Source organism: Denticeps clupeoides, chromosome 3, assembly GCF_900700375.1.
Source record: "Denticeps clupeoides chromosome 3, fDenClu1.1, whole genome shotgun sequence".
Classification (NCBI taxonomy): domain Eukaryota; kingdom Metazoa; phylum Chordata; class Actinopteri; order Clupeiformes; family Denticipitidae; genus Denticeps; species Denticeps clupeoides.
The window spans coordinates 35565227-35588516 of record NC_041709.1 but is presented as its reverse complement, the minus strand read 5'-3'; the positions used below and the strand labels follow the sequence as shown (position 1 = coordinate 35588516).

General features: G+C 46.7%; 2 protein-coding genes across 10 annotated transcripts in view; both read left to right on the top strand.

Moving 5' to 3' along the window:
* Positions 1-23290, top strand: part of LOC114785606 (NACHT, LRR and PYD domains-containing protein 12-like) — a 438381-nt gene that overhangs the window by 289670 nt on the left and 125421 nt on the right. The gene's annotated exons all lie outside the window — the stretch shown is intronic.
* Positions 6139-16392, top strand: LOC114785618 (mucin-5AC-like). Of its 2 annotated transcripts, none has more exons than XM_028972037.1 (29): positions 6139-6212; positions 6449-6612; positions 6699-6763; positions 6841-6989; positions 7165-7280; positions 7640-7704; positions 7792-7934; positions 8073-8230; positions 8325-8389; positions 8469-8617; positions 9442-9585; positions 9944-10107; positions 10194-10258; positions 10336-10484; positions 10660-10775; positions 11135-11199; positions 11287-11429; positions 11568-11725; positions 11820-11884; positions 11964-12112; positions 12235-12378; positions 12632-12850; positions 13017-13177; positions 13255-13319; positions 13673-13827; positions 13910-14025; positions 14100-14164; positions 14413-14555; positions 15940-16392. In XM_028972037.1, exons 1-29 carry the CDS (start codon positions 6158-6160, stop codon positions 16059-16061), a joined length of 3537 nt encoding a protein of 1178 aa, XP_028827870.1. In that variant the 5' UTR covers positions 6139-6157; the 3' UTR covers positions 16062-16392. The 2 variants fall into 2 exon arrangements, with proteins under 2 accessions (XP_028827870.1, XP_028827869.1); XM_028972036.1 differs by having other exon boundaries at positions 13005-13177.

Here is a 23290-nt window from a genome sequence, read left to right as displayed (position 1 = left end):
TGTTCTTAAATCTGAGCTGAAAACACATCTGTTTTCTCTGGTCTTCTGTTAAAGTCCTAGACACAGCGTCAATTATTAAGTCCCCTCTAAAATAAGTCCTTCGAGCCGGAATTGAACCAGCGACGTAAGGATTACAAGGAGGACTGTAGTTGTACTGCTTGTAATCCTTAGGTCGCTGGTTCAATTCCGTCTCGAAGGACTTATTTTAGAGGAGCAGTGGTGTCCTAGCGGTTAAGAAAGCGGCCCTGTAATCAGAAGGTTGCCGGTTCGAATCCCGATCCGCCAAGGTACCACTGAGGTGCCACTGAGCAAAGCACCGTCCCCACACACTGCTCCCCCCCGCCTGTCACCAAGGGGGATGGTTAAATACAGAGGACAAATTTCACTGTGTGCACCGTGTGCTGTGCTGCTGTGTATCACAATGACAATCACTTCCCTTTTTTTTTTTTTAATCACACAGTCCCCCTGTTAAGCACAGACAGTGTTAAATTCACCCTAGTTAGGCTGTCCTAGTTAGGCTGTCCCCCACTGTAGCACCAATATACCACCATAACCACATATTTCAGTACCATCTGCTTCTCTCTGAGATACTGAATCAAGCGTACAGACTACTGGCAGACTCCAGTGAAGAGACCAGCAGATAAATCCAGCAGATAAATCCTGGTTCCTGACAACTGCTAAACGAACCAGAGGGTCACCACAGCCACCACCACCATTACAACTACAGCTTCAGGGATCTTCAAATGGACCAGTAACATCATAATGGACACGTATTTTTTTCTCATTGGACAACCACCAACCTAATTCACAAACCTAATACAACTGTCCTTTACTTTGCTTAATGGAAAGACTCATCCATGCTGGTAAATTCCAGCATTCCAGTAATACACCTACAGCAGGTAAAATAGCCAATTAAACCAGGTAACCATATATTGACGTGGAATTCTCACCGGATGTCAACAGCATCAGGCGCCATTATCCAGAGCAGTAGTGCCAGTCCCCCTGGAGACACTCAGGGTTATATGTCCTGCTCAGGGACACGATGCTAGTAGGTTGGGTTACAATGGTTCTCCTCCCCATTTACATTTACATTTTACAGCGTTTACCAGACACCCTTATCCAGAGCGACTTACAGTCAGTAGTTACAGGGACAGTCACCCTGGAGACACTTAGGGTTAAGTGTCTTGCTCAGAGACACAATGGTAGTAAGTGGGATTTGAACCCGGGTCTTCTGGTATATAGGCGAGTGTGTTATGTCTGGGCACATCAGGCCATTTGTTGTCCTTCAGGCCATTTGGTTGCAGGGGGGACAACACAATTTGAAGATATAACAGGGGCATAAATGAAGTCATGGACCTGGACTCTCCTGTCTTACTATATATTGGATGTTTGGAGGCCAGTTGACACCATGGAACCATCATGGTGTTTTTCAGCACACGCTTCATATAACTGAAGGAAGGATGAATGTGCCGAGATCCTCGTGATGAACGTCTGCTGCCATCTACCAGGATGAATTCTCTAAAAAGTAAGTAAGCAGAACCCGGGACTCGTGCCTTCCGGCTGGTCGTACAGCAGCGTGTCACTGGGCAAACGAATGCAGAGAAGGTCCACAGTCACTTCACACCTTCAAAGGGGCAGGGGCTTCAGACCATCACAGGCTACGAGCTACACCGTCAGGCCTGCGGGGCCGCCTTGTGCCATACGCAGTACAGGCAGTACATACGGCATCCCTCCAGGGGGCGCCACAAACGGAGGAAGAAGAAGAATTGTACTGAGCTTTCATACGAGGCCGCCGTGGCGGTCCCTCCTTCCCACGGAGACATCAGGGTGACATCTGGTCTGGTCATACGCCTGGGTGCTCACCAACCTGCAGACATCTTCACGCCCGGGGACCAGTGTGTGGGGACGGGACCTTCATCAAGGGGACCTCAGTGGGCACCATGACAGGCGCCCGGGGACCAGTGTGTGGGAATGGTACCTTTGTCAAGGGGACCTCAGTGGTCACCATGACAGGCGCCCGGGGACCAGTGTGTGGGGATCTTCTGCTGTTCTCTGTTACGGTGACCGTGACGGTTTGAAATATCCTGACCACCATGAATCTTGCACATTAAGCTCTTCAGCACACCTTCCTGTTGTTATTTTTTAATTTACTTTAATTTTGTTTCTATTATACAGCAATACAAAGAGGAAGTTCACGTCTACTGTAAATCAGTATGGAAGATATTAAGCACAAAAATTCAAATAGCAATTCAATATTCAGTCTGAGCATGAAATTTGATATCACATGTTGCACCTGGCAATTCAATGTACAAAGTGGTTGTCATTGTGAAACACAGCAGCGCAGCACATGGTGAAACGTGTCCTCTGCATTTAACCCATCACCCTTGAGTGAGCAGTGGGCACCATGACAGGCGCCCGGGGAGCAGTGTGTGGGGACGGCGCTTTGCTCAGTGGCACCTCAGTGGTACCTTGGCGGATCGGGATTCGAACCGGCAACCTTCTGATTACGGGGCTGCTTCTTTAACCGCTAGGCCACCACTGCCCCAGTAGTGCTGATGTAATTGATGTGAGTGCTGATGTAATACTTTAATTTACATTTTTTAATAATAAACAGAATAACGAATCACTGAATTGCAAATCATTTTGCAGTCGCCACGACGGCTCGACTCGCCGATTTTTAAAAAAGAAGATCGAGCCTGGCGGCGAGCGCGGTGGGTGCCGCATTCAGTCTGCGCTCACCTGACACCACGGACGCCCGAACCGGACGTTTTTCTGCCGTTCGTGGCGTCCGGTGAGCGCAGACTGAACATCGACATTTTTTCTGCTCATTGCAGGGTGGTAGTAGCCTAGCAGGTAACACACTCGCCTATGAACCAGAAGACCCGGGTTCAAACCCCACTTACTACCAACATGTCCCTGAGCAAGACACTTAACCCTGATTGTCTCCAGGGGGGGACTGTCCCTGTAACTACTGACTGTAATTCGCTCTGGATAAGGGCGTCTGGTAAATGCTGTAAATGTAAATGCAAATAGTCAAATCGAATCGTGAGAACAGCAAAGATTCACACAACAACATTTATTTCTTATATAGCCCAAAATCACATACAGTATGTCTCAATGGGCTTTGACAGGCCCTACAGTTGACACCCCCCACACTTGACCCTTCTGCACACAAGGAAAAACTCCACACAAAAAAAAAACTCTAGGAGAAAGAAAAAAGAAAGGAAGAAACGTTGGGAAGGAGTGATAGAGAGAGGGACCCCCTTCCAGGGTAGAGTTGGGGATGATATAATAATAAGTCCTACGGTTGTAGGGTTGGAGAAGTCCAGGATGTATTCAGTGTCATGGTCTAGATTACATGTCCATAATGATGTTACTGGTCCATTTGAAGATCCCTGAAGCTGTAGTTGTAACGGTGGTGGTGGCTGTGGTGACCCTCTGGTTTGTTTCATGTTTTGTCCTTGTAAAGCAGTTGTCAGGAACCAGGATTTATTTGCTGGTCTCTTTACTGGGGTCTGCCAGTAGTCTGGACGCTTGATTCCGTGTCTCAGATAAAAACAAACAGAAGCAGCGGCAGACGGTTGCACTGTACGACCGATACTGAAATATGTGGTTATAGTGGTATATTGGTGCTACAGTGGCCCGGTACACTAACTAGGACAGCCTAACTAGGGTGAATTTAACTTTGTATAACAGGGGGACTCTGTGATAAACTGGACTTTATGATTGACACTGCGTCAATGTGAAGTGAAGGACTTTAGCAAAAAGCCAGAGAAAACAGATATGTTTTGAGATTGGACACCTCTGGACAATTGAATCTTTCAATCTTAAATTTAACACTAATATTATGTTATAATTTTTAGTATAAGTATAGAGCTTTTCATAGGTTTTATAGGTATTCGGTTTGGCTGCATGTCACGGGCGTGGCAGATTTGATTTTCCCAGCCTGCCACCCGCCTGTAATGCTGCATTTCTTGTCTTGTCTCGTGTTATCTTTGGCTTGTGCCAGTTCCACTCTTTTATCATCGGAAATATTTGCCAAAGCAGACAAACGTGTCTTTATTTAGAAGTTCTAAATTACGTCCCTGTTTCCTTGTGCTTTTAGTCTTCTAGATGTTATGTGTGGTAGTAGCCTAGCGGGTAACACACTCGACTATAAACCAGAAGACCCAGGTTCAAACCCCACTTACTACCATCATGTCCCTGAGCAGGACACTTAACCCTGATTGTCTCCAGGGGGGGGGACTGTCCCTGTAACTACTGACTATGAAACAGAAGACCCAGGTTCAAACCCCACTTACTACCATCATGTCCCTGAGCAAGACACTTAAGCCTGAGTGTCTCCAGGGGGGGACTGTCCCTGTAACTACTGACTGTAAGTCGCTCTGGATAAGGGCGTCTGGTAAATGCTGTAAATGTAAAATGTAAATGTAAATATGGGGACCAACGTAAGAAATGTGGACGGACGTGTGTAATCAATATGGCCATTTGATGATTGTAGCGTGTGGATATAATAATCCAGACGAAACTCGGTATTTGAGATGAAGAGCCATAAATTCCCCCAGATGAGAGTGTTTGTGAAGTTGGACTGGCGGGAATCCGCATCTCCACTTCCTCGTTGCAGCCCGTTTTAGCAGATTGAAATGTTGTTCACCTCGCCCGACACGGTTGTGTTGCACTCGCCACTGACTGGAATGTCCTGGTATTTTGGGGGAATTCTATGTCAAAAGTGATAAACATGCGCACACACACACACATACACACATACACTGTATCATATCTATATACTTTCTATATAAATTCCGTCTTTTGTTGATGGCTACTAAACCTGGTCTGGCTGAAGTGCAACTTCAGAATCCGAATATCGTTACCTTCAAAAAAAATTAGACAACTATCAAATACTACAAAATATAATACAAATATATACAACATATTAAAAGGTGAGTAGAACCCTTATTGCACATGAAAAAGAAAGTGAATTAGAGGTGGAAAAATAGATTAAATGCCATTAAGTGCCCTGAGTGCAACAGGGCAGAAGCTGTTTCTTCAGACTAGAGACATTCAGCCCACAGCAACTACAACATTTACATTTCCAGCATTTACCAGACGTCCTTATCCAGAGCGCCTTACAGACAGTCCCCCCCCTGGAGACACTCAGGGTTAAGTGTCTTGCTCAGGGACATGATGGTAGTAAGTGGGGTTTGAACCTGGGTCTTCTGGTCCATAGTAAGTAGTTACAGGGACAGTCCCCCCCCCCGGAGACACTCAGGGTTAAGTGTCTTGCTCAGGGACATGATGGTAGTAAGTGGGGTTTGAACCTGGGTCTTCTGGTCCATAGTAAGTAGTTACAGGGACAGTCCCCCCCCCGGAGACACTCAGGGTTAAGTGTCTTGCTCAGGGACATGATGGTAGGTAGTAAGTGGGATTTGAACCTGGGTCTTCTGGTCCATAGTAAGTAGTTACAGGGACAGTCCCCCCCCCGGAGACACTCAGGGTTAAGTGTCCTGCTCAGGGACATGTTGGTAGTAAGTGGGGTTTGAACCTGGGTCTTCTGGTCCATAGTAAGTAGTTACAGGGACAGATCCCCCCCCGGAGACACTCAGGGTTAAGTGTCCTGCTCAGGGACACGATGGTAGTAAGTGGGATTTGAACCTGGGTCTTCTGGTTCATAGGCGAGTGTGTTACCCGCTAGGCTACTAGCACCCACGTAATAATTTTTTACAACACTGATTGTCAGGAAATTGTATGTTTTCCTCCTTGCGAATTTATACAGGTTACAGGAAATGATTTATTATGGTCTAATTTTTTAGACATTACAAACACCACAGATTAAAACAGGGGTCCATTTTTAAGACGTTGCAGGCGGAAACGTTTTCATGGAGTAATATTAATATCACAGATACAAACAAGAAATTCTGAATATGAAAGTTTCACATTTTATTGTTATGTGTTATTTATGATTTCATTTTGACCGAGAAAAGGAATGGTAAGTAATCCGGCCTTGACGAGACTGAATTGGAATCAGAGTCCTTCAAGGAAGAGGAAGAAATATAATATCTGCAATGTTATGATTTGATGTCTGATGGTAACAGGGAGGAGCGTCGGCATCTGGAACATTTAAAGCTGGAAAGCGCCAGAGAGACGGAGCTTCTTCAAAATGGCTCTGCCACTGTGGCTCGGGGTGGTGATGCTGGCAGGCCGGGGTGTTTGGGGTGAGTTATTTCCACATGAAGGGGTCAGAAGACGTGAACGTCTGCAGAGGACTTCAGTGTGGTCCTCACAATGCCATGATTTCAAGCTCTTCCTGTAAACTGAGAAACAATTTTTTAATCGTCCTCTGATCTAAAATTCACCCACAATGCCGTTGGAATGGTTGCATGAATTAGGAATTCTGTTATTTCAGATTTTGTAATTGTGATGAGATGTTTTATCAATTTGTCCTCCCCAGCTTCCACAACTTCGAGTCCACCTACAAACACGTCTGAAGCGGCCGCCCTCGTCCCGGTGACTCTCTTCTACGTCCAGTACGCCTTCAACGTGATGCTTTTGCCGGTTCTGAACACCTCGCACATCCTGGAGTTCACCGAACAGACGGACGTGATCGCTTCTGTGGTGAGTGTTGGAAAGGTCTTCACTCCTAATCAGCCTGGAAGGAGCTTTAGCAGAATAAAGGAAGGTCTTCTGTCCCACTGCTACAGTTCAACCAAGTATACCAATCTGAGTTTGGAGAGCAGTTTTTGAGCGGAGTCGTGGTCGATATCAGGTGAGTGAACTTTCTCCAACGTAATAAGATGTCCGTTTGTCCAGTGAAGCCCCACACTAACATCACACTGGTTTCAGGATCAACTCCAGCTCTGTAGAAATTGACATGGAGCTGCTGTTCGCCGAACTCACTCCCAAACCCATCCCTGTGGGCGAGGACATTGTGGGGACACTGAAACAAGTTCTGCAGGTGCTGCTGATGGACATCATTTCCATTAACTTCCTGAGTGAGTGGACGCATCACAAACGTAAACGCTCCATCACCTGGTCACCAAGCGAGCAGACTTCTCTCTAGTGGACGCATGTGGTGACGTGTGACAAGGGTTATAAATTAGAGAAGAACATTCACCCTATAGAACAAGTTCCTGTGATGTTCATTGACGTTCTTGGTTGAAACTGCAGGTGCACCACAAATCACATCTAATGTGGAGTTCATCACCAATGAAACTTTTCATCCTGATCTGAAGAAGTCCAGTTCAGCTGCTTTCAAGACCAGATCGTCCCTCATTAAGAAGGAGGTAGGAAAGTCCTTATTAAGTCCCTCCTTTGTTCGCGTTCTTCATGCAGGCTGTGTTCAGGAAGTCCACTTTCTCTAATGAAAGTGCTGATGTTCGGTTTGGTGGCCTGTACGTCCCCAACATGATTATAACAGAGATCCTGGGACGTGAACGGGTTGCCAGATTTGGCCGTTAGATCCTTGTCAGGCTGCTTGGGTGGTGTTCTGGTATCTGGCATGACGGGCGGGTAGAAATGGTCCAGTATGAGGAAGTCGGAAGTGTACGAGATGCCGCTCATCAAACCTGATTTATATTATTTTTATTATGTTTTAATAATAATATGCGTATTAATGTTAATTTGGGGGACCTTCTCTTCTCAGCTCGAACCATTCTTCATGGCCGACTTCTCTCCAGGCTTCATCTGTTTGTCTGTACGGAATTTGAGGTAAACGTCTCGCGTTCCACGACGAACCAAGAAACGAGAAAAAAAGCAGCAAAATTCGGGTGGAACTCATTTTTTGCCGTCTTGCAGCAACGGATCGATTGTCCACGACACAGATCTAATCTTCACCGCCGGTGCTGCACTCCCCAGCAGCTCAGCCGTCTTCAACACCATGTTCAAGGCAGCGAACAGCGGCAACTTGACCTTCAACGTCATCTCCATAAATGGCACAGGTCAGCAGATCTGGCAGCTCTTTTACTTTGCTGTGTGCTGGAACTGGGCTCTAGATGGACAAACTGTCCCCCCTCTACTCACGTTTCTCCCATGATGCCTTTCTGATACACCGCTATTTCATTTATGTCCAACATCAGCAACTGCAAGTTCGGCGTCCCAAGCGTGGACAACGAAGGAGTCTCCTGGTCCTCGTCCGTCCCCAACGTTCACGCTTCAAGTTGTCTTCTCGATTGGCTTTCTACTCAACGAGACCCAGATTGTAGAGTTGACTGATTTCGATCTGGTGTCTGCAGTGGTGCGTCTCAGAGACGATTTTTATTATAAACGCCAGAGTCGGCGTTTGGTGAGGACAGTAGTGACGTGGTCCCTTCTTTCTCCAAACGCTGTAGTTTTACCAAGTGTACCAGGCACAATATGGAGACCAGTTCCTAGAAGATGTTGTGAAGAGAATCAGGTAAGTAGATCTCTCCAGATCCACATGAGCAGCATCCACTGGATCCGGTGGCGTATTAACGTGAACCGGATCTTGTCAGGATCAACTCCACCTCTCTGGAGATTCTGGTGGACCTGGTGTTCGACCCGAACTCCCCGCAACCTGTCCCCCAGAGCGCTGATATTGTGAGGACGCTGAGACAAGCTGTGTGGAGTTACGTGACGGACCTTTTCTCCATCACAGTGATAAGTGAGTACATTTCACCGTGGAGCAGACGTCCTGTTCATCTAAAACATCCTTCATGTACAAGCACAAAATGAACAGTGACAAGTGTTGAATTACAATAAAATATGGAGACAAATGTCACATTTACATTTACAGCATTTATCAGGCGCCCTTATCCAGAGCGACTTACAATCAGTAGTTACAGGGACAGTCTCCCTGGAGACACTCAGGGTTAAGTGTCTTGCTCAGGGACACAATGGTAGTAAGCGGGATTTGAACCCGGGTCTTCTGGTTCATAGGCGAGTGTGTTACCCACTAGGCTACTACCACCCTGTCCCGTTACAAACCGTGACAAGTCCGGCACAATCCAAGTAAAGAGCCGGGGTCTCGTTTATAAGACGTTGCGCTAAAAACGTACACACGCAAAGAAAATGCCCTGTTTATTACAACGTAATATACGCTTTATAAGCCGCGCTCAACGTGGATGTTCCGCATATCCTGCCCTCGACACGCCCCCTTCAACCATACATGCTAAATGCAAATCACCTCATTAATATTTATGATGTGCTTTCTGGTGAAGTGGAAAGCGGAGTAAAAATGTTGTTTGGTGACACGACTAAAATGATCAAAACGGAGCCCCGTAACAGTTCTAAATGAGACGCCTGGACTTTTATCAAATCTCTGCAAAATCATGCAATTAAACAGGAAATCCCGTTCCTGGAGATCCACCCGCCAGAAGGTTTTCATTGCACCCAAAAAAACTGCTTTCAACCTGCCACGCCCATTATTAGCCAATCGTCCTGGTTAACGCTGGACTCAAAATGTTATTTTCATGACTTCCCTTCTAGACGAGATCCCACTTCTGGTTGAGCCACCCACTCTGAACATCACCGAGTCTAACAGCACCACCACCACCAACGTCTCCACCACCAGCATCTCCACCACCACTCCCACCCAGCCTGCGATGACCACCACAGAGCCCCCAAGCACCAGTAAGATCCAGTTTTGTTCAATATATTTTGGACGTTTTCTTCATTTTTCCCATTAAATGTAGATCATCTATCTCCAGACTCTGAACCCTTCAGTAGATCTACTGATGCATTTGCCCAGAAGATCATGAGGTCGAAATTTATGAGATGAGTTCATGGTCAGAAAGTCCTTCAAAGTTCCACCAAAGACACAGTTAAATTAAGCTGATGCTGATGAGCTCTGGGTTTCTCTGGCACCTGAAGCTCTTCCCTACCAGTCTCACCTCTTTCAAGAAAGATGGACAATTCCAGAAAACAAATGTTGACCTGCAGATAGGACTGATGAGATGATGGTGTGTAAAGCTGTCCATTCATATTCCAGCTTCCACAACTTCGAGTCCACCTACAAACACGTCTGAAGCGGCCGCCCTCGTCCCGGCGACTCTCTTCTACGTCCAGTACGCCTTCAACGTGACGCTTTTGCCGGTTCTGAACACCTCGCACATCCTGGAGTTCACCGAACAGACGGACGTGATCGCTTCTGTGGTGAGTGTTGGAAAGGTCTTCACTCCTAATCAGCCTGGAAGGAGCTTTAGCAGAATAAAGGAAGGTCTTCTGTCCCACTGCTACAGTTCAACCAAGTATACCAATCTGAGTTTGGAGAGCAGTTTTTGAGCGGAGTCGTGGTCGATATCAGGTGAGTGAACTTTCTCCAACGTAATAAGATGTCCGTTTGTCCAGTGAAGCCCCACACTAACATCACACTGGTTTCAGGATCAACTCCAGCTCTGTAGAAATTGACATGGAGCTGCTGTTCGCCGAACTCACTCCCAAACCCATCCCTGTGGGCGAGGACATTGTGGGGACACTGAAACAAGTTCTGCAGGTGCTGCTGATGGACATCATTTCCATTAACTTCCTGAGTGAGTGGACGCATCACAAACGTAAACGCTCCATCACCTGGTCACCAAGCGAGCAGACTTCTCTCTAGTGGACGCATGTGGTGACGTGTGACAAGGGTTATAAATTAGAGAAGAACATTCACCCTATAGAACATGTTCCTGTGATGTTCATTGACGTTCTTGGTTGAAACTGCAGGTGCACCACAAATCACATCTAATGTGGAGTTCATCACCAATGAAACTTTTCATCCTGATCTGAAGAACTCCAGTTCAGCTGCTTTCAAGACCAGATCGTCCCTCATTAAGAAGGAGGTAGGAAAGTCCTTATTAAGTCCCTCCTTTGTTCGCGTTCTTCATGCAGGCTGTGTTCAGGAAGTCCACTTTCTCTAATGAAAGTGCTGATGTTCGGTTTGGTGGCCTGTACGTCCCCAACATGATTATAACAGAGATCCTGGGACGTGAACGGGTTGCCAGATTTGGCCGTTAGATCCTTGTCAGGCTGCTTGGGTGGTGTTCTGGTATCTGGCACGACGGGCGGGTAGAAATGGTCCAGTATGAGGAAGTCGGAAGTGTACGAGATGCCGCTCATCAAACCTGATTTATATTATTTTTATTATGTTTTAATAATAATATGCGTATTAATGTTAATTTGGGGGACCTTCTCTTCTCAGCTCGAACCATTCTTCATGGCCGACTTCTCTCCAGGCTTCATCTGTTTGTCTGTACGGAATTTGAGGTAAACGTCTCGCGTTCCACGACGAACAAAGAAACGAGAAAAAAAGCAGCAAAATTCGGGTGGAACTCATTTTTTGCCGTCTTGCAGCAACGGATCGATTGTCCACGACACAGATCTAATCTTCACCGCCGGTGCTGCACTCCCCAGCAGCTCAGCCGTCTTCAACACCATGTTCAAGGCAGCGAACAGCGGCAACTTGACCTTCAACGTCATCTCCATAAATGGCACAGGTCAGCAGATCTGGCAGCTCTTTTACTTTGCTGTGTGCTGGAACTGGGCTCTAGATGGACAAACTGTCCCCCCTCTACTCACGTTTCTCCCATGATGCCTTTCTGATACGCCGCTATTTCATTTATGTCCAACATCAGCAACTGCAAGTTCGGCGTCCCAAGCGTGGACAACGAAGGAGTCTCCTGGTCCTCGTCCGTCCCCAACGTTCACGCTTCAAGTTGTCTTCTCGATTGGCTTTCTACTCAACGAGACCCAGATTGTAGAGTTGACTGATTTCGATCTGGTGTCTGCAGTGGTGCGTCTCTGAGACGATTTTTATTATAAACGGCAGAGTCGGCGTTTGGTGAGGACAGTAGTGACGTGGTCCCTTCTTTCTCCAAACGCTGTAGTTTTACCAAGTGTACCAGGCACAATATGGAGACCAGTTCCTAGAAGATGTTGTGAAGAGAATCAGGTAAGTAGATCTCTCCAGATCCACATGAGCAGCATCCACTGGATCCGGTGGCGTATTAACGTGAACCGGATCTTGTCAGGATCAACTCCACCTCTCTGGAGATTCTGGTGGACCTGGTGTTCGACCCGAACTCCCCGCAACCTGTCCCCCAGAGCGCTGATATTGTGAGGACGCTGAGACAAGCTGTGTGGAGTTACGTGACGGACCTTTTCTCCATCACAGTGATAAGTGAGTACATTTCACCGTGGAGCAGACGTCCTGTTCATCTTCAACCTGCCATGCCCATTATTAGCCAATCGTCCTGGTTAACGCTGGACTCAAAACGTATATTTTCATGACTTCCCTTCTAGATGAGGTCCCTCTTCTGGTTGATCCACCCACTCTGAACATCACCGAGCCTAACAGCACAACCAACACCAACGTCTCCACCACCAGCGTCTCCACCACCACTCCCACCCAGCCTGCAATGACCACCACAGAGCCCCCAAGCACCAGTAAGATCCAGTTTTGTTCAATATATTTTGGACGTTTTCTTTATTTTTTACATTAAATGTGGATCATTTATCTCCAGATTCTGAACCCTTCAGTAGATCCCAGGTCTTTATTTGTCATCTTTTGTGAGTTTAATTTTAAATCAGATAATTTCTTGGGGTGTTTTTGCCTGATTGCTGGTACAGCGATTAACAGTGACTTCCTCTGTGCTGTAGAACATCATGCAGTCTTCATTCTTATTCTTCACCTTCCTAGATGAGCGGAACGCCGCCACCACCACTACCCAGACGGTTCCCAGCATTCCCACTGAGCCAAAGAACCCCAGTGGCACCACCACAACCACCCAGCCAGTTAAAAGCACAACCAGTGTCACCAGCGGGCCCGTGACCACCACAGGGGCCTCAAACCAAATCGACCAGCCATTAACCACCACCTCTGGACCTCTGGTGACCAGCAACCAGCTTTTAACTACCAGTAAGCTCCTTTTTAATCATAATGAGCACGTGTCTGGCAGTAGATACAGACTAGTCAGATATGGTTGTGTTCGATCATCTGACAGTAGCCGTCTTGTTTTCGTCATTCGTATATTTGACTTCTGTAAAAGGATGTCAGTTGTCCATGATCTCAGCTCTTCCTGCAGCTTCTACAACGGCAAGTCCAGAAGCGGCCACCACGGCTGCGCCACCACGCCCTTCTCCGGTCTTCATACTCCAGGTTGCAGTGAACATAGTCTTCACACCTGCGCTCAGTAACCCGGACAGTGAAGAGTTCAAGACAGAGGCCGCTGCGGTCGCTGGAGAGGTGAGGGAACCCTCCGCAGAACGCGACCATCTGCCCCTGCTGTTCGTGTCGCCGTCTAAACGCCTGCTTTCTGGCAGTTTGACAGGGTCTACAAGGCGAAGTACGGCCCACGGTTTGTCAGGAGCCAAGTGACCGGTTTCAGGTAACTGAAGAACTCTTGATTGACCAAGAGCTCCACCCTTTGTTAAGCCCCTCCCTAAAACAGGCACTGCCCAATGACAAAGCAGAGGTCCAGCAGACGTCCTTACATGTAACCACCATCTCTCAAGGTACTAGAAGAGCATTCATCTAGATGGTTGTCTGTATTGGTTGAAGATTAGATTGGGTCTTAGTGAAGCAAATGATGGATTTTTACGATGGAAGTCGGTCTGGGTAAGGACGTCTGCTAAATGCTGTAGTTTCCGTCATCGCGGCAGCATGTCATGGGGCGGGACTTAGCGAAGGATCCCCTCTTCATGCATTTGAACTTCTCGTGACCTTGTGACCTCTCTGAAGCGTACGGTCGCGAGCTGACGTGGTGGAGGCTCAAGTGAGGCTGGTGTTCAGCGGGGACTCCGCGGTGACCCCGCCGCCAGCCGGGGACGTCGTGAACACGCTGAAGCAAGCGGCCGGTCTGAGCATCGTGGAGGCGGGATCCATCTCCGTAATCAGTGAGTTCGTCCTGAAGTAAAAAAAAAAAAAACACCGAACTCCGAACTGAATTTGACATTTAAAAAAAAAATGTCTTTCCAGGCGCACCGCAGACAATAGCGAATTTACGCTTCACCACCGGTGAGAGCTTCGCTCCGGACCTGGCCAACTCCAGCTCAGCTGCCTTCCAGAACAGATCTTTGCTTGTTAAAAACGAGGTGCGAGAGAACACGACACCGGCTGGGATTTAATAAATCGTTTCTTTTTTTTATAACATGCACTTCCGTTTCAGCTCGAACCGTTTTTCACCGCCGACTTCTCCCCGAACTTCGCTGGTCTGACTGTGAGGAACTTCAGGTGGGTGTCACGAGGCGGGACATTCTGGGAAAAGGGACTTTATTAATGAACAAAAACGAAACCAGCGCGATGGCTGAAAACATAAACCCTGCAGAGGGGCGGGGTTAAAGGCACCTGCGGCCAATCCTGACAGCGGGTCCATCTGCTCTGTGAACGCTCACCATCTCAAGCACCTCCCTGAGGCCCCTCTAATGATACGTTCTAAAATCCTCACAGCATCTAAAATCCTTCTTATTTCGTTCCGTCAGCCAAGGATCCATCATCCACGACACTGATCTGACCTTCACGGAAAACGCCACGCTCCCCAACAGCACAGCCATCCTCAACACAATGTTGAGGGCAGCAAGAAGCGGCAACTTGACCTTCAGCATTGTCCAAATCAATGGCTCAGGTGAGAGATGTCACAGGTCGGGTGGTTTTTATCACACTGGTTGGCTCATGGATGGAAGTGGGTCGCTTCCTGTGAAGCACTTTGGAGTTTAGCGCCTTGTAGTTCAGGAACGTATTGAGACCCGAGACAGGCAGACAGGATGGGGATCCAAACCACCAAGGTGCCACTGATGAAGGTACCATCCCCACACGCTGCTCCCCGGGCGCCTGTCATGGTGCCCACTGTTCACCAAGGGTGATGGTTAAATACAGAGGACACGTGTCACTGTGTGCAGTGTTTCACAATGACAATCACTTCACTTTCAATATGGACGCCCAAGAATGTTCCTCCTCATCCTCTGATGTCCTACAGTTTAAGCAGGGTTGAACGTAGAGGCGTTCAACCCTGGGTGGTAGTAGCCTAGTGGGTAACACACTCGCCTATGAACCAGAAGACCCGGGTTCGAATCCCACTTAATACCATTGTGTCCCTGAGCAAGACACTTAACCCTAAATTGCTCCAGGGGGGACTGTCCCTGTAACTACTGATTGTAAGTCGCTCTGGATAAGGGCGTCTGATAAAATGCTGTAAATGTAAATGTAGAGGCGTAGCCAGTAGTAACTGAGATGGAGGTCGGTTTTAAGTCAGGACAGGAGGGCGGAGCGTTGGAGAAACGTTGGATGCTGTCGGTGTCACCAGTGTACAGATGAACATCGTGAAACACAACAACCGTAACCATCACCGTGGGCAGTGGGCACCATGACAGGCACCCGGGGAGCAGCGCGTGGGGACGGGACCTTCATCAAGGGGACCTCAGTGGCGGATCGGGATTCTGATTACGGGGGCCACTTCATTAATCGCCAGGCCACCGCTGGCCCAGTAAGAGGTCTGTTTCTGCTCGGTATGGAACCGAGGCGAACGTGATAACCTCTACACTGCAGAAATTATTAAGTGGTGCGTCACCGGATGTAAGCGGCTCACACCACTGCCAGTTTTATTTCATATTCCCAGTCATTTTGTGCCGTGTTAACTACGTATTAACTATATTCATATGAAACAGTAACCAGGCCGGTTGAAAAGGGAGGAGCTACGAATACAGAGATGGTTAATCGTGTCTCCATAGCAACAACAATATTAAAGCTTGTACCAGAATGGGTGTCAGGAGTAGTGTTCCGGATCTCCTCAACCCTCTCTGGAACATAATGCACCTTCCAGCATGCTGGTGGCATCTACCTGGTCCACCAGCTCCATTTGCAGCGTAGGAACAGGTGATGAGCGGGTGTTCGCATGTCAGTCACCATGGTAATAGACAGTATGTGGATACGGTTGCTTTTTGTCCGTTATTTCTACGTGGATGCTGCTGGTTTCATGTTGAACATCACTGTCTTCATTCCCTCATGACCAGATGTGACGGCCACGTCTCCCAGCCCGACTCCCGCCTCCGCCGCTGCCGACCGCAGGGTCCACCTGCTCACTGCCGCCAGCCTGGTCACCATGGCGATGCTCTCACGCTGTCAATCATTTTAACCGACAATACAAGAAATAGAACTTTAAAAATATTCTGTTTTAATGAATGCTTTTCTATTTTATTGCCTGTACTACATTAAATTCATACACGTGTGTCGCTCGAACATGAACGTCAGCAGATACAGACGCTTCATCCACCTCCAGGCTTGCAGGTCCAAGGCCGATTCCAGATGTACAGAGTATTAGGGCACATTTCTTTATGGGTGTTAAAGGAGAGTTATGGTAATAATCCCCTCACATCCTCACACCTAGTCCTGTAATGGACGTCATATGTTGCTGCAACGTTACTGCAACGTTGCTGATCTTTCAGGAAATAAAACTGCTGAATGCATTTTAGATACACGTCATGAGTTTAATCCAAACCGCGGGTCCTGGTCTCCTGCCTTTAGTCTTCTCGTCTGGCAGCTCACCATCTTCTTTTAGCGGTTCTTCTCTGACGGAATCTCAGCGTGGACCCTTTCATGCTCACCAGGCGTATTCCTGGAGCTCCGGTAGAGCATCGTTTCCAAAATGAACATGGGCGAGTTCTCACAGATTTCTCTGGGGAAAGAGAGATGAAATTCATGATAACTAGACTATTCCATTCCTCCATCATCTACATCTACAGTCTACATGTACTTTATACATCTAGAATACAGATGGAAAATGGGACACATCATATATTTAAAAAAATAAAAAATAATGACAGTCATAAATTTGAGAGAATGACCACCGCCTGACTGACAGGACTGATCAAGGAAAACCATAAAAAGGAAGCAGATTTGCATTTTTACAGGTGATTCACAGTGATTGAAAAATGCATGTTCGCGGTAACGTTAGATGTGGGTTCGTGGTAATGTTAGATGCGGGTTCTTGGTAACGTTAGATGCGGGTTCGTGGTAACATTATATGTATGTTCGGGGTAACGTTAGATGTATGTTCGGGGTAACGTTAGATGTATGTTCGGGGTAACGTTAGATGCGGGTTCGCGGTAGCGTTAGATGCATGTTCGCGGTAACATTATATGTATGTTCGCGGTAACGTTAGATGTATGTTCGGGGTAACGTTAGATGCGGGTTCGTGGTAACGTTAGATGCGGGTTCGTGGTAACATTATATGTATGTTCGGGGTAACGTTAGATGTATGTTCGTGGTAACGGTAGATGCGGGTTCACGGTAGCGTTAGATGCATGTTCGCGGTAACATGGAAAGGAAAAACACCAACAAGACAGAACATACAGTCCACACATCACATGATCACGGGACGTAACAACGGTAACATTAGATGGATGTTCGTGGTAATGTTAGATGCGGATTCATGGTAACGTTAAATGTATGTTCGCAATAAAATTAGATGCATGTTCATGGTAACGTTAGATGCATGTTTGTGGTAACGTTAGATGTATGTTCACGGTAAAGGTAGATGCGGGTTCGGGGGACTGTCCCTGTAACTACTGATTGTAAGTCGCTCTGGATAAGGGCGTCTGATAAATGCTGTAAATGTAATGTAATGTAATGGTAACGTTTGATGCGGGTTCGTGGTAACATATGTATGTTCGCGGTAACATTATATGTATGTTCACGGTAACGTTAGACACGGGTTTGCGGTAACGGTAGATGTATGTTCGCGTTAGCGTTAGATGTATGTTCTCGGTAACATTAGATGGATGTTTGGGCTAATGTTAGATGCGGGTTCGCGGTAACGTTAGATGTATGTTCGTGGTAATATTAGATGGATGTTTGGGATAACGTTAGATGCGGGTTCGCGGTAACGTTAGATGTATGTTCGTGGTAATATTAGATGGATGTTTGGGATAACGTTAGATGCGGGTTCGCGGTAACGTTAGATGTATGTTCGTGGTAATATTAGATGGATGTTTGGGATAACGTTAGATGCGGGTTCGCGGTAACGTTAGATGTATGTTCGTGGTAACATTAGATGGATGTTTGGGATAACGTTAGATGCGGGTTCGCGGTAACGTTAGATGTATGTTCGTGGTAACATTAGATGGATGTTTGGGATAACGTTAGATGCAGGTTCGCGGTAACGTTAGATGTATGTTCGTGGTAACGTTAGATGCAGGTTTGTGCTAACATTAGATGTATGTTCGCGGTAACGTTAGATGCGGGTTTGCGGTAAAATTTACATTTACAGCATTTACCAGACGGATGTTCGGGATAACGTTAGATGCGGGTTTGCGGTAACGTAAGATGTATGTTCGCGGTAACGTTAGATGTATGTTCGCAGATGTATATCTCCGTTTTCTTCTGGCTATGCGGACGCCGCGGTGCACTGCTCCCGGTCATTTTATAACCCAATCAATACAAAGCAATACAAAATCATTCTTCATGCCACTCTCAGGAATCCAGCCAAAGGGATTGGAGCTCTTTAAGTTTACATGCACAAAAATGATATTAATATTATAATGCAGAAAGTAAATCTGTTAATAAAGCATCATATGCATATAAACATCATTAAAAAAAACCTTCTAAGAGAACCAGAACGGAAGGGCCGGTGTATACACCATAAACAATCTTGATGTAAAGTTCATCTGAACTCCACCATTTGTTAACTGGGAAGGAAGCGTTCGTGCCTCCTCCTGTGCAGCTCTGATCTTGGTAAAAAACCTCAGTCTGTGAGAAGTTCACTTTTCTATTATAGAACTGCTATCACTGGAGATTTCTTTATATACACACATATTACCAGTCAAAAGTCTGGATGCCCCGACTCTGTGGTGTTATTTGAAACATTTTTGTAATATTAGGAGGAAGTGAAGTATGTTTGATGATACTGTTTTTCTCTCTTTTTACCTCCACCTATCATTTTTTTTTTACTTTTACCTATCTTTGATGAGAAGAAAGTGTTAAGAAAGTGTTCAGCATGAACCTTCATTTATCAGACGCCCTTATCCAGAGCGACTTAGTCAGTATTTACAGGGACAGTCCCCCCCTGGAGACACTCAGGGATAAGTGTCTTGCTCAGGGACATGATGGTAGTAAGTGGGATTTGAACCTGTGTCTTCTGGTTCATAGGCCAGTGTGTTACCCACTAGGCAACTACCAGCATTAAGACGAAGACGAAAAATGTGAAACGCTGCCATCACAGCAAAAGAGACACAGATCTGCAACTTTTCTGTTTATTACATGACCCCACGTGTGTTATTTCATAGTCCCGCGTAGTAAGTGGTATTTTGCAGTCAGGTTTTGTGACAAGAAAAGGTAAGAAGAATCGTATTAGAGGGTAAAAATATTATAAACGTGTAATCATCTGGTGGCCAAATTCATCATTCATAGGGTGGTAGTCTCCTAGCGGGTAACTAGATGGTATAGAGGGTGGTAGTAACCTAGTGGGTAACTAGATGGTATAGAGGGTGGTAGTAACCTAGTGGGTAACTTGGGGGTATAAAGGGTGGTAGTAGCCTAGTGGGTAACTAGGTAGTATAGAGGGTGTTAGTAGCCTAGCGGGTAACTAGATGGTATAGAGGGTGTTAGTAGCCTAGCGGGTAACTAGATGGTATAGAGGGTGGTAGTGGCCTAGCGGGTAACTAGGTAGTATAGAGGGCTGTAGTGGCCTAGCGGGTAACTAGGTAGTATAGAGGGTGTTAGTGGCCTAGGGGGTAAATAGGTGGTATAGAGGGTGATAGTAGCCTAACGGGTAACTAGGTGGTATAGAGGGTGGTAGTAGCCTAACGGGTAACTAGGTGGTATAGAGGGTGGTAGTAGCCTAGCGGGTAACTAGGTAGCATAGAGGGTGGTAGTAGCCTAGTGGGTAACTAGGTGGTATAGAGGGTGGTAGTAACCTAGTGGGTAACTTGGGGGTATAAAGGGTGGTAGTAGCCTAGCGGGTAACTAGATGGTATAGAGGGTGGTAGTAGCCTAGCGGGTAACTAGATGGTATAGAGGGTGTTAGTAGCCTAGGGGGTAAATAGGTGGTATAGAGGGTGATAGTAGCCTAACGGGTAACTAGGTGGTATAGAGGGTGGTAGTAGCCTAACGGGTAACTAGGTGGTATAGAGGGTGGTAGTAGCCTAGCGGGTAACTAGGTAGTATAGAGGGTGGTAGTAGCCTAGTGGGTAACTAGGTGGTATAGAGGGTGGTAGTAACCTAGTGGGTAACTTGGGGGTATAAAGGGTGGTAGTAGCCTGGCGGGTAACTAGGTAGTATAGAGGGTGTTAGTAGCCTAGCGGGTAACTAGATGGTATAGAGGGTGGTAGTAGCCTAGCGGGTAACTAGATGGTATAGAGGGTGGTAGTGGCCTAGCGGGTAACTAGGTAGTATAGAGGGCTGTAGTGGTCTAGCGGGTAACTAGGTAGTATAGAGGGTGTTAGTGGCCTAGTGGGTAACTAGTTAGTATAGAGGGCGGTAGTAACCTAGTGGGTAACTAGGTAGTATAGAGGGTGGTAGTAGCCCAGTGGGTAAAACACTCGCCTGTAAACCAGAAGACCCAGGTTCAAATCCCACTTCCTACCATTGTGTCCCTGAGCAAGACACTTAACCCTGAGTGTCTCCAGGGGGGGACTGTCCCTGTAACTACTGATTCTAAGTCGCTCTGGATAAGGACGTCAGGTAAATGCTGTAAATCACAATGCGACCCATCACGATGTTTAAATAAGACGGTTACCGCCGGTTATAATCGCTGATTCACGATCACGATGCAGCGATTAGGAGATGAATTTCCATACACCGGAATGTTTTACATGACGCTCACCTGCAGTCGCACCACCAGACTCATGCGGTGAACCACCTGCGCCTCCATGAGGATGAAGTCCGGCACGGGGTCCGCGCTCCCCGAGGCTGCGGCCATCTTGCTCCTCAGCTGGATCCCACTGGCTCAGAACCTCAGTGTACAGGACCTCCTCCTCCTCCTCCTCCTTGGAGAAGCGTTTCTTGTATCCTGAAATGGCGAGTCGTTACGGTTCGTTTCTTCCAATACCGGTAGGGGATCGGTGGTCCCCGCCAACTTACTGGTGTGAGAGACATTGCCGTAGGTTTCTTCCTCATTATCTTCGTCTTTTAATAACAACCACATATGCATAAAAGAGGAATGTAATTAGGATAAAAAAAAACTCATTTAGTTTGAGGACGTATAAATGGTTTATAAATTTTTGCCAACGAGAGAGATTTTTATTATACTGCCTAACCGCAGAAATATCACGTCAGCTGAGCGAAACCACGGCCACTTACAGCAAAAGAGCGCATGGCAAGGATCTTTAAAAAGTCCAAATTCCAGTTTCCAGAAAAAAATAAGGCCTTAAATATCATTAAAATTACTAGCAATCATTAAATCTAGAGCTTAAAGGCCTTAAAGATCTTATAATGCAGAACCAATAAACATGATAAGACAAGCCTTGAACCTGCCAGCTGCCCACTTCCGTGCGTCAGTGCCCGATGTGGACCTCCGATTGGCGGCACTGGCCCGTCTGGTGCCCGGTGCAAAAAATAAACTCCTGGAGGGTCCACGTAACAAACCCTGGAGGGACCGCGTAATAAACTCCTGGAGGGACCGCGTAATAAACCCTGGAGGGACCACCTAATAAACCCTGGAGGGACTATGTAACAAACCCTGGAGGGACTACATAATAAACCCTGTTTTTCTTATAAATAGGGCCCACCTTAAGTCCAGGGGGCTGGGGGTTTTCAGGGAGAGCGGTGATGAGGACCCGGAACCGGGTTACGGGACGGGACGTGACGTAACTGATGACAGCGTCGTACAGCAGCTGAGGTCGGCGCCGGGAGGAGGTTTGGAAGGAGTGGAACAGCATCTACACTCCAGTGGCGGTGTCATTCATACAGCTTGGAAAGGAACTGGGCGGAGTTGGTGGCCGAGCACTGTGGAAGAAGGCTTGGGCATGGTCGCGGGATTCTGGGAGACCAACGTGTGCACAATTGTGGTTTGGCAGGTTGTGTGACCATGTGGTTTTTGGGTCGGGAAAGCCGACCAGTACTGACTGTTTTAGGATCTTTCTCTTATTAAATAGGTATTTTATATAGATATATCTTTACTGAATATTCAGGATTGTTGTGTGGATGGGGGGGGGTTGAGGTAACCAGCCTGGTTCATTTACTATACTGGTTTTTATTACCCACCCAACCCTCTTGGAGTGAATTTGTGGTGCTTTACTGCGTTTCTTAATGCGTGTTTGGTGTGATTTCCTAATTTGATGAATTGTGGGTTTGTACATGTGCTTTGAACTTTGTCTCGATTTGCTGTGTGTATATCGGGGAGGGTGGTATTGGTGACCAGTGTTTTATTCTGATACGCCCCAACATGGGTTTTATCTGGTGACCTAAACAACGAATAAAGTGATACTGGCTTGAATTGTACTTTGCGTGTTGCCTGTGTCTGGGGTGGACAAAGTTGGAGCATCAAGTGACCTCGTGGTCACGACAAATATAGAAAACACTAAAATTTTATACAATCAAGAGAGGATGTCCACTTTTGGCAGAGTTGGCCAGATATTGTTTAAACTGCTGCATGATTGTGATGTATGTTGATGTATCTGTAAGTTCCATGTAAATTATAGACCTACAATATACACGTCTACGGTTCAATTTATATTGCAATATGAATTTCATGCCATGTCGTACAGTTCAGACTGGAATCGGAAGAGTTGAATAATTCTCCACATTTCTCTCTGTGTTCTGACAAACCTCCAAACCATCACCATTCATAAAGCAGGAGATGATTGTTGGATGAAGATCTGGAACCTTATTTAAGGTTTTATTACATCATGTGCATACTTCTAAAAAAAAAAAAAAAAGTGTGCTGAGCGGCTGTGACGTCACTATTTTACTTTCACTTGGAGCAGAAAATATCGATCCGATTCTGATTCCAACCTGCCACGATAGTATCGATCCGCACATCCCTAGCTTCTGGAACGATCAATAAAGCGACGTTTCCTCGTCAACTCGCGTCTCACCTGATTTATGGAATAAACACGCTTCTTCATATCGCAGCGCAGCCACGGAGATGGCTTACCGAGTCCTTGTCCTCTTCCCCGCGGTCTGGCTCAGAGTGGAAGTTACAGCCCCCGTTCGGCGCAGCGTCAGGAATCCTAATAAATAGGAGCAACGCCGCTTTAGACCATGGATGGGACCTTCTCCAGGAGAAAAGGAACAGAAGCTCCCCAGGGATGGTTTTTAAAGAGACCAGACGTGGACGTGCAGTGAAATCTTCATTACAAGCTGCCGGATAGAGGTGAAAGTGTAAGTGATTGTCACTTGTGATACACAGCAGCACAGCACACGATG